This window comes from Heptranchias perlo, chromosome 5 (genome assembly GCF_035084215.1).
Source record: "Heptranchias perlo isolate sHepPer1 chromosome 5, sHepPer1.hap1, whole genome shotgun sequence".
NCBI classification, from domain to species: domain Eukaryota; kingdom Metazoa; phylum Chordata; class Chondrichthyes; order Hexanchiformes; family Hexanchidae; genus Heptranchias; species Heptranchias perlo.
The window spans coordinates 128,199,008-128,212,065 of NC_090329.1; the positions used below are offsets into that span (position 1 = coordinate 128,199,008).

Sequence of the window (13,058 nt, forward strand, 5' to 3'; positions counted from 1 at the left end):
CTCTCCTCTAACACTGGGCTACTCCTCTCACCCATTCCCTCCTCTCCTCTAACACTGGGCTACTCCTCTCACCCACTCCCTCCTCTCCTCTAACACTGGGCTACTCCTCTCACCCACTCCCTCTCCTCTAACACTGGGCTACTCCTCTCACCCCCTCCCTCCTCTCCTCTAACACTGGGCTACTCCTCTCACCCACTCCCTCTCCTCTAACACTGGGCTACTCCTCTCACCCCCTCCCTCCTCTCCTCTCACCCACTCCCTCGTATCCTCTAACACTGGGCTACTCCTCTCACCCACTCCCTCTCCTCTAACACTGGGCTACTCCTCTCACCCCCTCCCTCCTCTCCTCTACCACTGGGCTACTCCTCTCACCCCCTCCCTCCTCTCCTCTAACACTGGGTTACTCCTCTCACCGACTCCCTCCTCTCCTCTAACACTGGGCTACTCCTCTCACCCATTCCCTCCTCTCCTCTAACACTGGGCTACTCCTCTCACCGACTCCCTCCTCTCCTCTAACACTGGGCTACTCCTCTCACCCCCTCCCTCCTCTCCTCTAACACTGGGCTACTCCTCTCACCCCCTCCCTCCTCTCCTCTAACTCTGGGCTACTCCTCTCACCCCCTCCCTCCTCTCCTCCAACACTGGGCTACTCCTCTCACCCACTCCCTCCTCTCCTCTCACACTGGGCTACTCCTCTCACTCACTCCCTCCTCTCCTCTCACACTGGGCTACTCCTCTCACCCACTCCCTCTCCTCTCACACTGGGCTACTCCTCTCACCCACTCCCTCTCCTCTAACACTGGGCTACTCCCCTCACCCCCTCCCTCCTCTCCTCTAACACTGGGCTACTCCTCTCACCCCCTCCCTCCTCTCCTCTAACACTGGGCTACTCCTCTCACCCACTCCCTCCTCTCCTCTAACACTGGGCTACTCCTCTCACCCCCTCCCTCTCCTCTAACACTGGGCTACTCCTCTCACCCACTCCCTCTCCTCTAACACTGGGCTACTCCTCTCACCCACTCCCTCCTCTCCTCTAACACTGGGCTACTCATCACCTGCTTCCTCCTCTCCTCCAACTCTGGGCTACTCCTCTCACCCACTCCCTCCTCTCCTCTTACACTGGGCTACTCCTCTCACCCCCTCCCTCTCCTCTAACACTGGGCTACTCCTCTCACCCACTCCCTCTCCTCTAACACTGGGCTACTCCTCTCACTCACTCCCTCCTCTCCTCTAACACTGGGCTACTCCTCTCACCCACTCCCTCCTCTCCTCTAACACTGGGCTACTCCTCTCACCCAGTCCCTCCTCTCCTCTAACACTGGGCTACTCCCCTCACCCACTCCCTCCTCTCCTCTAACACTGGGCTACTCCTCTCACCCACTCCCTCCTCTCCTCTAACTCTGGGCTACTCCGCTCACCCACTCCCTCCTCTCCTCTAACACTGGGCTACTCATCACCTGCTCCCTCCTCTCCTCTAACACTGGGCTACTCCTCTCACCCACTCCCTCCTCTCCTCTAACTCTGGGCTACTCCGCTCACCCACTCCCTCCTCTCCTCTAACACTGGGCCACTCCTCACACCCACTCCCTTCTCTTCTTTAACACTGGGCTACTCCTCTCACCCCCTCCCTCCTCTCTAACACGGGGCTACTCCTCTCACCCACTCCCTCCTCTCTAACACGGGGCTACTCCTCTCACCCACTCCCTCCTCTCTAACACGGGGCTACTACTCTCACCCACTCCCTCCTCTCTAACACTGGGCTACTCCTCTCACCCACTCCCTCCTCTCTAACACTGGGCTACTCCTCTCACCCCCTCCCTCCTCTCTAACACTCCCTCCTCTCCTCTAATGCTGGGCTACTCCTTGATCTTCCTCCCTCTGCTCCACCAGTGGTTGGTTATTTATTCAGGCACTGCACTCCTGCCCTCTGGAACTCTCTCCCTAGCTCCCTCTACTTTGCTTTCCTCCCTTCTTGCTTTCAAAAACCTGCTCCAAGCCCAAGCAAAGCATTTCAAGCCTCGAGCATGGTGTCCAGACGGAGTGGGCTATTTGAAACCCCTTTCAGTTTGTTGTTGCACTTGCTGTCACCAGCTGACCCCTCAATTACAGGACTGCCTTGTAATCACTTCCAGTTGAGATAAGCCCCCACGCTGACATTCCGTACCCCTCAATTACATTGTGTTCACTCCTGAGTGTCTGTTCTTTATGGGTCACCATTAACCCAATGTACGTTTACCATTTCAGATCTGGACCCTGATTTATTGGCCGGGGGAAAGCCAACTGTGCATCTCACTTGTTTATGTCAAATAAATCCTGCAGACTTTGAAGTGGGAGAGGGGGTCGGGATGGAGGGTGGGGGGGGTGCATGAGTCATTACCTGCAAAAATCCCTCGCACGTCCCGTCACTTGGATGATGCGCTGGTGTTCATTAAAACCAGGCAATACGTGCTACCAGGTGAAAGATGAATTGACATTGAGTAGAGTGAGCTTCCAAGTCAGCCATCTTCAGTAGGAATGGGCCCCGAATTATAGATACTGGGCCTGCAGTTCATGTGGACCCGCCCCGCTGTCCGAAGTGCAGCAGGCTAGGGCCTCCAGGCACATCCCTGAGCCCATACCCAATCCTGGGGTCAGCAGCATTTATTTATGGCTGGTGGAGGGGGATGCAGGTGCCCAAACCATTTCTGAGGCGCCCGCTTTGGCAAATGTTGTGGGAGGGGACGGGGGGTGGGGGGGGGCAACGTTGGAATGGCACCTAGCGGCTATGTAATCGATTGCCGTCGGGCATCTCCCGTTTCTGCCAGGCTCCGGTGTTGGCTTGCGACACGCAGATACACGTAATGTTGGGGGCACGTGAGGCAGGACTGGCAGGATATCCATTGGATGATGTCATCATGCCAATCCCACCTCCGCCGGTAAGAGCTGCACGGGGCGGTGGGGGGGGGAGCGAGGATGGAAGAAACACTTGCCCCCACTGCCAATGGGGAGGGGGGCAAGAACCACAGGACTAAGATTCCACCCCCCCACCCCAAATTCCAGTCTGCGTGAGCCGTTTACTGTGAATGAAGCTGATCCCCTGGCCTAGGAATTTCAGGCTCAGCGGCTTTAGTTACTGTGCCTACAAGGAGAATAATGAAGGGCTGTGACTAATTTAGCAGGCTATAATCCACATTGATCCTATTATATCCAAGTAACTAGCAGTTGATTATTACCTGACTAATCCTCACTGATCACATCAGTCAGTAGTCAGTCATTCAGTGCCAACTGCGCAGAGCCAGCTCCCGTTCTGTGTTGTCTCCAGCGCTGGAAGCAGATGTTCCGAGTGTGCCAATTCACGCAAGCTCAACGTTAGCAGAGGCCCTGTCCGAATTTCCCGGGGTGAGACCAGTCTGGTTCCTGGAGGCCCACCTCTTTCCATGGGGCAGGCTCCAAACAGAGGTCTACATGTAGCGACAACAACAACAACTTGCATTTGTACAGCACCTTTAACATAGTAAAACGCCCCAAGGCGCTTCACAGGAGGCACAATCAGAAATAAATGGACGCTGAGCCAAAGGAAGGAGATATTAGGAGGGGTGACGAAAAGTTTGGTCAAAGCGATGGGTTTTAAGGAGGTGCAGTGTTCCCACAGTACTGCCATAAGACCATAAGAGATAGGAGCAGGAGTAGGCCACTCGGCCCCTCGAGCCTGCTCCACCATTTAGTGAGATCATGGCTGATCTGATTTTTACCTCAACTCCACATTCCCGCCTTTTCCCCATATCCTTTGATTCCCTTGCTGATCAAAAATTTGTCTAACTCAGCCTTGAATGTATTCAATGACTCAGCCTCCACAGCTTTTTGGGGTAAAGAATTCCAAAGATTCACGACCCTCTGGGTGAAGAAATTCCTTCTCATTTCCGTCTTAAACGGGCGACCCCTTATTCTGAGACTATGCCCCCTAGTTTTAGATTCCCCCATGAGGGGTAACATCCTCTCAGCATCTACCCTATCGAGTCCCTTCAGAATCTTGTATGTTTCAATAAGATCTCCTCTCATTCTTCTAAACTCCAATGAGTATAGACCCAACCTGTTCAATCTTTCCTCATAAGGCAACCCTTCCATACCCGGAATCAACCTAGTGAACCTTCTCTGAACTGCCTCCAATGCAAGTATGTCCTTCCTTAAATAAGGGCACCAGAACTGTACACACTACTCCAGGTGTGGTCTCACCAGCACCCTGTACAGAAGTAGCATGACTTCCCTGCTTTTATACTCCATCCCCCTAGAAATAAATATTCTGTTTGCCTTCCGGATTACCTGCTGCACTTGTATGTTGACTTTTTGAGTTTCATGTTCTAGGACACCCAGATTCCTCTGTATCGTAGCATTTTGTAGTATTTCTCCATTCAAATAATATTTTGCTTTTTTATTTTTCCTCCCAAAGTGAATGACTTCACATTTTCCCACATTATATTCCATCTGCCAAATTTTTGCCCATTCGCTTAACCTGTCAATATCCCTTTGCAGACACTTTGTGTCCTCATTGCAACTTGCTTTTCCACCTACCTTTGTATTGCAATGTTAGCCTGGATTATTGGGGTGCTTCTACAAACATAGGCCCCTCTGGAGAGGATGTCAGGAATTTATAGGAATTTCTAGACGACCAAGTTCATAAAAGATAGCAGCGTACATCAGACAAAAATTGACACCGAGCCAAAGAAGGAGACATTAGGGCAGGTGACCCAATGCTTGGTCAAAGAGGTGGGTTTTAAGGATGGGCCTTGAAGGGGGAGGGAGAGGTAAAATCAGCCGGGATTTCTGCTGCTGATTGTTGCCCAGTGTCTCCTGCTGGAAAGGTGCACGCACCGACGACAGGGGGCAACAGGACTGGGCTCGGCTGCAAAGCTCTCCACTGTCCCAGCTCATGGACGAAGAATAGCCACGTGGGTGAAGTAGAGGGTTGGGCCAGTGAGCCGTACCCCAGCTAGAGTTAACATGAAAAGGGGGAGGGAATTAGAAAACTACAAACCATTGGAAGTCTGCTTTTACAATTGGTGACATCAGCTCAGGCCTCACTTAGATTGCAACCTTGTAATCTCTGCGAGTTATGCATTATTGTATTTAGAAACCATCTGACCTTCTCAATCAGATTGTATTCACACCCAAGCGTCCATTATTACATAGGAACAAGAGGAGGCCATTCAGCCCCTCGAGCCTGTTAAGCCATTCACTTAGATCATGGCTGATCTGTACCTCAACTCCATTCACCTGCCTTTGCTCCATATCCCTTGATACCCTCACCTAATAAAAATCTGTCGATTTCAGTCCTGCAAATTTCAATTGATCCCCAGCATCCAGTCTTTCTTTTAGGGAGCAGAGTTCCAGATTTCCACTACCCTTTGTGTGAAAAAGTGATTCCTCATTTCACCCCTGAATGGCTTAGTTCTAATTTTAAGATTGTGCCTTCTTGTTCTGGATTCCCCCACCAGAGGAAATAGTTTCTCTGTATCTACACTATCGAATCCTTTTAACATTTAAAATCCCTCAACCTTCTAAACTCAAGGGAATACAAGCCAGGTTTATGCGAGCTGTCCTCATAATTTAACCTTTTAAGTCCAGGCATAATTCTGGTCAATTTGCGCTGTACCCCCTCCAAGGCCAATATATCATTCCTCAGGTGCGGTGCCCAAAACTGAATGCAGTAAAACTTACTGCCCCTCTCAGTCCTGTTTGTGGGATCTTACTGTGCATAAAATGATGTCTTCATTTGCCTTCACACAACACTTCTCAGTCATGCATATATATATTAAAAAATCCCTTTAGCATTAAAAAATATATATATCAGTCAGATATATATATTTTTTAATGCTAAAGGGATCAAGGGATATGAGGAAAAAGCGGGAACAGGTTAGATGATCAGCCATGATCACTTTGAATGGCGGAGCAGACCCGAAGGGCTGAATGGCCTCCTCCTGCTCCTATTTTCTATGTTTCTATGTTTCTATGCACTGTATGTGAAGCACTTTGCTGATGTGATGAGATGCTACACTATAAGGTCATGATGTGGAAGGAGGTAGCCTCCGAAAGCTTGTGAATTTAAAATAAAATTGCTGGACTATAACTTGGTGTTGTAAAATTGTTTACACTATAAGGTGATAGTGCTGTTGAAGATAAGCCGGGTGTTGGGTAGTTACGATTGGTTGCCCTAATGCCCCCCCCACTTCCCCCAAGCAAATAATTTTGATTGATGTCTAAAGAAAGAAAGCCTTCCATTTCTATCGCACCATTCACGACCTCAGGACGTCCCAAAGCACTTTACAGTCAATGAAGTACTTTTGAAGTGTAGTCACTGTTGTAATGTAGGAAATGCAGCAACTAATTTGCGCACAGCAAGATTCCATAAACAGGAATGTGATAATGGCCAGATCATCTGTTTTTTTTAAGTGATGTTGGTTGAGGGATAAATATTGACCAGGACATCGGGTTAAAGAGATTGATTTCTGGCAGTAATTGGACACCCACCCCAGAGCTTTTTTTAGTCTTGTTGACAGGCTCCTTGCGTTAATTATCACTGTGCTTATCTATACATGATGTGGAGAACTTATCTATACAGTATGAAGGGAATCCACTGAGTGATTGCAGCCTTAACAATGACAGCTGGCCAACAACAGCCAACAATGACTCACACGTTAATAGGTGGCTGTGCAACTTTAGCCAGATTGTGGGGAGCTTGCACCACCTCCCATTGTTACAGGGCTCTTTCAGTGTCCTGAGGTTGTTGCCTGGCTCTTCTTTCTCTCCCTCTCTCCCGCTACCTACGCTGTCTGACTCGTTTCTCTAATTGTCACCTCTGGGCTGTTTATCCAGTCCTCCGTGCTTGGTGGTGACTAGCCCAGCGGACCTTGACCCCCTCATCTAGATTTTCCAGCGCAGACAAAAAACATTAGTGACCGAGGTGACCCATTCTATCCAGAGATATCGATAATACGAGATAGCCAATATATCTGAACATTAAACTGTTAGATAGCTTTGAAGACACATAGATAACATTGAGGCAATTTGAGGACATTTTACCAGCTGGGATGAGATGTCACAAATAAACAAAACGAGTCTTTCGGAGAAAGAAAGAGAAAGAGAGGGAGAGGGAGTGGGAGAGAGAGAGAGAAATAGTGAGAGAGAGAGGAGAGGGAGAGCTAGAGAGCGGGAGAAAGAGAGAGAGATAAACAGTGAGAGAGAGAGAGGGGAGAGGGAAAGATAGAGAGGGGGAGAGAAAGAGGGAGAGAGAGAGAGGGGAGGGAGAGAGGAAGAGAGAGAGGAGAAGGACAGTGAGTGAGATAGAGAGGGAGAGAGAGAGAGGAGAGGGAGAGAGAGAGTGTGACAGAGAGAGAGGCGAGGGGAGAGAGAGAGAGAGAGAGGAGATGGAGAGAGAGAATGAGACAGCGAGAGAGGCGAGGGGAGGGGGAGAGAGAGAGAGAGAGGAGATGGAGAGAGAGAGAGAGAATGAGACAGAGAGAGAGGAGAGAGAGAGTGAGACAGAGAGAGAGGTGAGGGGAGGGAGACAGAGAGAGAGGAGATGGAGAGAGAGAGAGAGAGAATGAGACAGAGAGAGGAGAGGGGAGGGAGAGAGAGAGAGAGCAGACTGATTATCAGTTTAAAGCAGGAATGAGAGAAATCCATTCAGCCCCTTTTGTTGAACTGTGTCCATACTGAGTTCAGGAGGAGTCTCTTCTTGATCATATCCTCCCTGATTGAAGGGCAGGGAATTTCCTACATACCAACAGTCAGCGCACTCAGAAAAAAAGTCATTCATTGAATGCAAAACACCGCGGAAGGGTTCGGAGAGAAAAGACATATGAACAACCACTTGTATTTATACGGTACCTTTAACGCAGTAAAACGTTCCAAGGCACTTCACAGGAGCGATTATCAACAAAATTTGACACCGAGCCAAAGAATGAGATATTAGGACGTGTCAAAGAGGTAGGTTTTAAGGAGCGTCTTAAAGGAGGAGAGAGAGGTAGAGAGGCGGAGAGGTTTAGGGAGGGAATTCCAGAGCTTAGGGCTTAGGCAGCTGAAGGCACGGCCGCCAATGGTGGAGCGATGAAAATCGGGGATGCGCAAGAGGCCAGAATTGGAGGAGCGCGGAGATCTCGGAGGGTTGTAGGGCTGGAGGAGGTTACACAGAGGGTAATTTTAACCTAACGGGCAAATCCACAGGATCGGGTGGAACGCTGGTGTAACACCCCACCCAATATTGCTCTTCGCGGAGATTAACATCGGGCGGGCGGGGTGTAAAACCAACATCGCACCCAATCCCATCAGTTTCCCTGTCAATCGGGTTAAGTTAAAATTGACCCCATAATCTCTCGTTCACTCAATGACCCTCCACTGCTCCCTCCTCACTACCTGGGGCCGTCTGCTGCCCAACTCCCTTTTGCCTGTCTTCCTCGCCAGGCCTGCTGCTACCTCTGTATTTAGGACATGACTGAGATTCAGTGCTGTTCCCTCTCCTTCTCTATCAAAAGGAGGAAGGCAGGGGACTTTTATTGGTGGTAGGGGGGGGGGGAGTGTTGTGGTGTTATCCCAGTGTCATACAGTAAGTGAAAGGGCCCGATTAAAACAGAACTATTTCAGAGGGCTATATTTCTCCCTCTCATCCTGTAGGAAGTTCCTAGTCCCCAGTTGGCAGCTTCCCACACACGATTAAAATCAAGGGCTCTGGGAGGTGGGGAATGGCCTGACACCCCATACCCCATCACTGGGTGTTGCAGCATTGCTTAGAGAGCTTTTCAAACAAGACATTGGTTGGGATTGTGGCCTTTGAGTAGTTAGTGAGTAGCACTGAATGCTGAGGGGCCCCATTCAGTAGCCCACCCTCTCCGTTCTGTCTGGTTACACACCTTCTCCCCTCCCCCATCTATCAGCAGACTACCCTCTCCGTTCCGTCTGGCTACGTACTTTCTCCTCTCCCCCATCTATCAGTAGCCCACCCTCTCCATTCCGTCTGGCTAAGCCTCTTCTCCCCTCCCCCGTCTATCAGCAGACCCTTCTCCATTCCGTCTGGCTAAGAACCTTCTCTCCTCCCCCAGTAGATACCAGCAGAGTTCCGGACCCCAACAGGATATATCAAGACATTGTCAGTGTGAGTGGGAAGATCTGTCAGCAGATGTTACTGCAGTAATAGCAAAGCCTCGCCTCGAGTGTGGTTGGTAAGGCTATGAGAGAAAGTGCGATCACATATGGAATATAAAGCAGAGTTAGTTGAGTGGAGGATCCACATCAGACTGGTGCAGTGAGAATAACCCACTGATTGGTGCTCGTAGCCTAACATACAACTACCACAGGGCTGAGTGAATTTACCAGCAATGATACACTGTCAGAGTGTTAGGAAACAGACATTTTTAGGAACAGGCAAAGGCTATTAAGCCCAATGGAGCCTGTCCCTTTTTGACTGCCCAACCCCATCTTACCCCATATTCTCACCCCAGAAAAGCATCAAATTATCCCTTGACCTATTTTTGTAGTGGTTTGATCCAATTGAGTGACTCGCTAGGCCACTTCAGAGGGCAGTAAAGAGTCGACCACGTTGGTGTGGGGACTGGAGTCACATATAGGCCCAGACTGGGTGAGGACGACAGGTTTCCTACCCTGAAGGACATTATTGAACCAGTTGGGTTTTTATGACAATCCAACAGCTTCATGGTCACTTTTACTGATACCAGCTTCTAATTTCCAGACTCTCTGTGATTATTAGCCCAGGTCTCTGGGTTATTAGTCCAGTAACATAACCACTATCCTACCCTCCCCCTACTCATAACTGTCTGCTCCCCTTCCCAGGCAACTTTATCCCACAAGTCTATGCCAGTAAAGTCAACAGGAGTGAAGTTGGTCTTGGATGGTGATGGAAGACAGGCAATGGTGAATCGACTGGCCATTTTACATTCTTTTACATAAGGACATAAGAAATAGGAGCAGGAGTAGGTCATACGGCCCCTCGAGCCTGCTCCGCCATTCAATCAGATCATGGCTGATCTTCGACCTCAACTCCACTTTCCTGCCCAATCCCCATATCCCTTGATTCCCCCAGAGTCCAAAAATCTATCGATCTCAGTCTTGAATATACTCAGTGACTGAGCATCCACAGCCCTCTGGGGTAGAGAATTCCAAAGATTCACAACCCTCTGTGTGAAGAAATTCCTCCTCATCTCAGTCCTAAGTGCCCCTTATCCTGAGACTATGACCCCTAGTTCCAGACTCTCCAGCCAGGGGAAACAGTCTCTCACCCTGTCAAGCCCCCTCAGAATCTTATACGTTTCAATGAGATCACCTCTCATTCTTCTAAACTCCAGAGAGTATAGGCCCATCCTACTCAATCTATCCTCACAGGACAACCCTCTCATCCCAGGAATTAATCTTCCTGACTTCAATGTACAAGAAACATGGGGGTGGGATGTTAAAACAGGGCAGCTGATTCGCTATCGCCGGTTTTGTGTTACCCCCAAGGACAATTTCACCCCCAACAGGTCTGGTGGTGATCAGCTCCAGCACTCGAACATTGACCCGTCTGGAAGGACACAGACTCTCTTCATGGTCTAAATCCATCAAACTGGAGCAACAAAAAGCCAAGATCAGCATCCGGACCCCGACAGGATATATCAGGACATCGTCTGTGGGAGTAGGAGATCCGTCTGCATCGTCTGGGGGAGTAGGAGATCCGTCTGCATCGTCTGGGGGAGTGGGAGATCCGTCTGCATCGCCTGTGGGAGTGGGAGATCCGTCTGCATCGCCTGGGGGAGTGGGAGATCCGTCTGCATCGTCTGTGGGAGTGGGAGATCCGTCTGCATCGCCTGTGGGAGTGGGAGATCCGTCTGCATCGACTGTGGGAGTGGGAGATCCGTCTGCATCGACTGTGGGAGTGGGAGATCCGTCTGCATCGCCTGTGGGAGTGGGAGATCCGTCTGCATCGTCTGTGGGAGTGGGAGATCCGTCTGCATCGCCTGTGGGAGTGGGAGATCCGTCTGCATCGTCTGTGAGAGTGGGAGATCCGTCTGCATCGTCTGTGGGAGTGGGAGATCCGTCTGCATCGCCTGTGGGAGTGGGAGAACCGTCTGCATCGTCTGTGGGAGTGGGAGATCCGTCTGCATCGTCTGTGGGAGTAGGAGATCCGTCTGCATCGTCTGTGGGAGTGGGAGATCCGTCTGCATCGCCTGTGGGAGTGGGAGATCCGTCTGCATCGACTGTGGGAGTGGGAGATCCGTCTGCATCGCCTGTGGGAGTGGGAGATCCGTCTGCATCGTCTGTGAGAGTGGGAGATCCGTCTGCATCGCCTGTGGGAGTGGGAGATCCGTCTGCATCGCCTGTGGGAGTGGGAGATCCGTCTGCATCGTCTGTGGGAGTGGGAGATCCGTCTGCATCGTCTGTGGGAGTGGGAGATCCGTCTGCATCGCCTGTGGGAGTGGGAGATCCGTCTGCATCGTCTGTGGGAGTAGGAGATCCGTCTGCATCGTCTGTGGGAGTGGGAGATCCGTCTGCATCGCCTGTGGGAGTGGGAGATCCGTCTGCATCGACTGTGGGAGTGGGAGATCCGTCTGCATCGCCTGTGGGAGTGGGAGATCCGTCTGCATCGTCTGTGAGAGTGGGAGATCCGTCTGCATCGCCTGTGGGAGTGGGAGATCCGTCTGCATCGCCTGTGGGAGTGGGAGATCCGTCTGCATCGTCTGTGAGAGTGGGAGATCCGTCTGCATCGTCTGTGGGAGTGGGAGATCCGTCTGCATCGCCTGTGGGAGTGGGAGAACCGTCTGCATCGTCTGTGGGAGTGGGAGATCCGTCTGCATCGTCTGTGGGAGTGGGAGATCCGTCTGCATTGTCTGTGGGAGTGGGAGATCCGTCTGCATCGCCTGTGGGAGTGGGAGATCCGTCTGCATCGTCTGTGAGAGTGGGAGATCCGTCTGCATCGCCTGTGGGAGTGGGAGAACCGTCTGCATCGTCTGTGGGAGTGGGAGATCCGTCTGCATCGTCTGTGGGAGTGGGAGATCCATCTGCATCGTCTGTGGGAGTGGGAGATCTGTCTGCATCGTCTGTGGGAGTGGGAGATCCGTCTGCATCGCCTGTGGGAGTGGGAGATCCGTCTGCATCGTCTGTGAGAGTGGGAGATCCGTCTGCATCGCCTGTGGGAGTGGGAGAACCGTCTGCATCGTCTGTGGGAGTGGGAGATCCGTCTGCATCGTCTGTGGGAGTGGGAGATCCGTCTGCATCGTCTGTGGGAGTGGGAGATCCGTCTGCATCGTCTGTGGGAGTGGGAGATCCGTCTGCATCGTCTGTGGGAGTGGGAGATCTGTCTGCATCGTCTGTGGGAGTGGGAGATCCGTCTGCATCGTCTGTGGGAGTGGGAGATCCGTCTGCATCGTCTGTGAGAGTGGGAGATCCGTCTGCATCGTCTGTGGGAGTGGGAGATCCGTCTGCATTGTCTGTGGGAGTAGGAGATCTATCTGCAGATCTTACTGCAGTAAGAAAAAAAGGACTTGCATTTCTATAGCACCTTTCATGACCTCAGGACCTAAGAAAGGATATACTTGCCATAAAGGAGTGCAATGAAGGTTCACCAGACTGATTCCTGGGACGGCAGGACTGTCGTATGAGGAGAGATTGGGTCGACTTGGTTTGAATTCACTCGAGTTTAGAAGAATGAGAGGGGATCTCATCGAAACATATAAAATTCTAACAGGACTAGACAGACTGGATGTTTTCCCTGGCTGAGGGAGGGGGTCCAGAACGAGGGGTCACCGTCTCGATACGGGGCAGGACATTTAGGACTGAGATGAGGAGAAATTTCTTCACTCAGAGGGTGGTGAACCTGTGGAATTCTCTACCACAGAAGGCACTGGAGGCCAAGTCACTGAATATATTTAAGAAGGAGCTAGATAGATTTCTAGACACAAAAGGCATCAAGGGGTATGAGGAGAGAGCGGGAATATGGTATTGAGATAGAGGATCAGCCATGATCATATTGAATGGTGGAGCAGGCTCGAAGGGCCGAATGGCCTACTCTTGCTCCTATTTTCTACGTTTCTAACGTC

The 13,058-nt window shown here is 51.0% G+C and overlaps 1 protein-coding gene across 1 annotated transcript in view; it reads left to right on the plus strand.

The window, feature by feature from the left end:
• Nucleotides 1–2,840: 2,840 nt before the first annotated feature.
• The window catches only part of LOC137322205 (putative per-hexamer repeat protein 5), an 11,178-nt gene continuing 960 nt past the window's right edge, over nucleotides 2,841–13,058 (plus strand). The window contains exons 1-3 of the mRNA XM_067985320.1: nucleotides 2,841–2,915; nucleotides 4,822–4,925; nucleotides 10,692–12,391. Of these exons, the coding sequence (XP_067841421.1) occupies nucleotides 2,841–2,915; nucleotides 4,822–4,925; nucleotides 10,692–12,391 (1,879 nt within the window). The remainder of the gene's footprint in view (nucleotides 2,916–4,821; nucleotides 4,926–10,691; nucleotides 12,392–13,058) is intronic.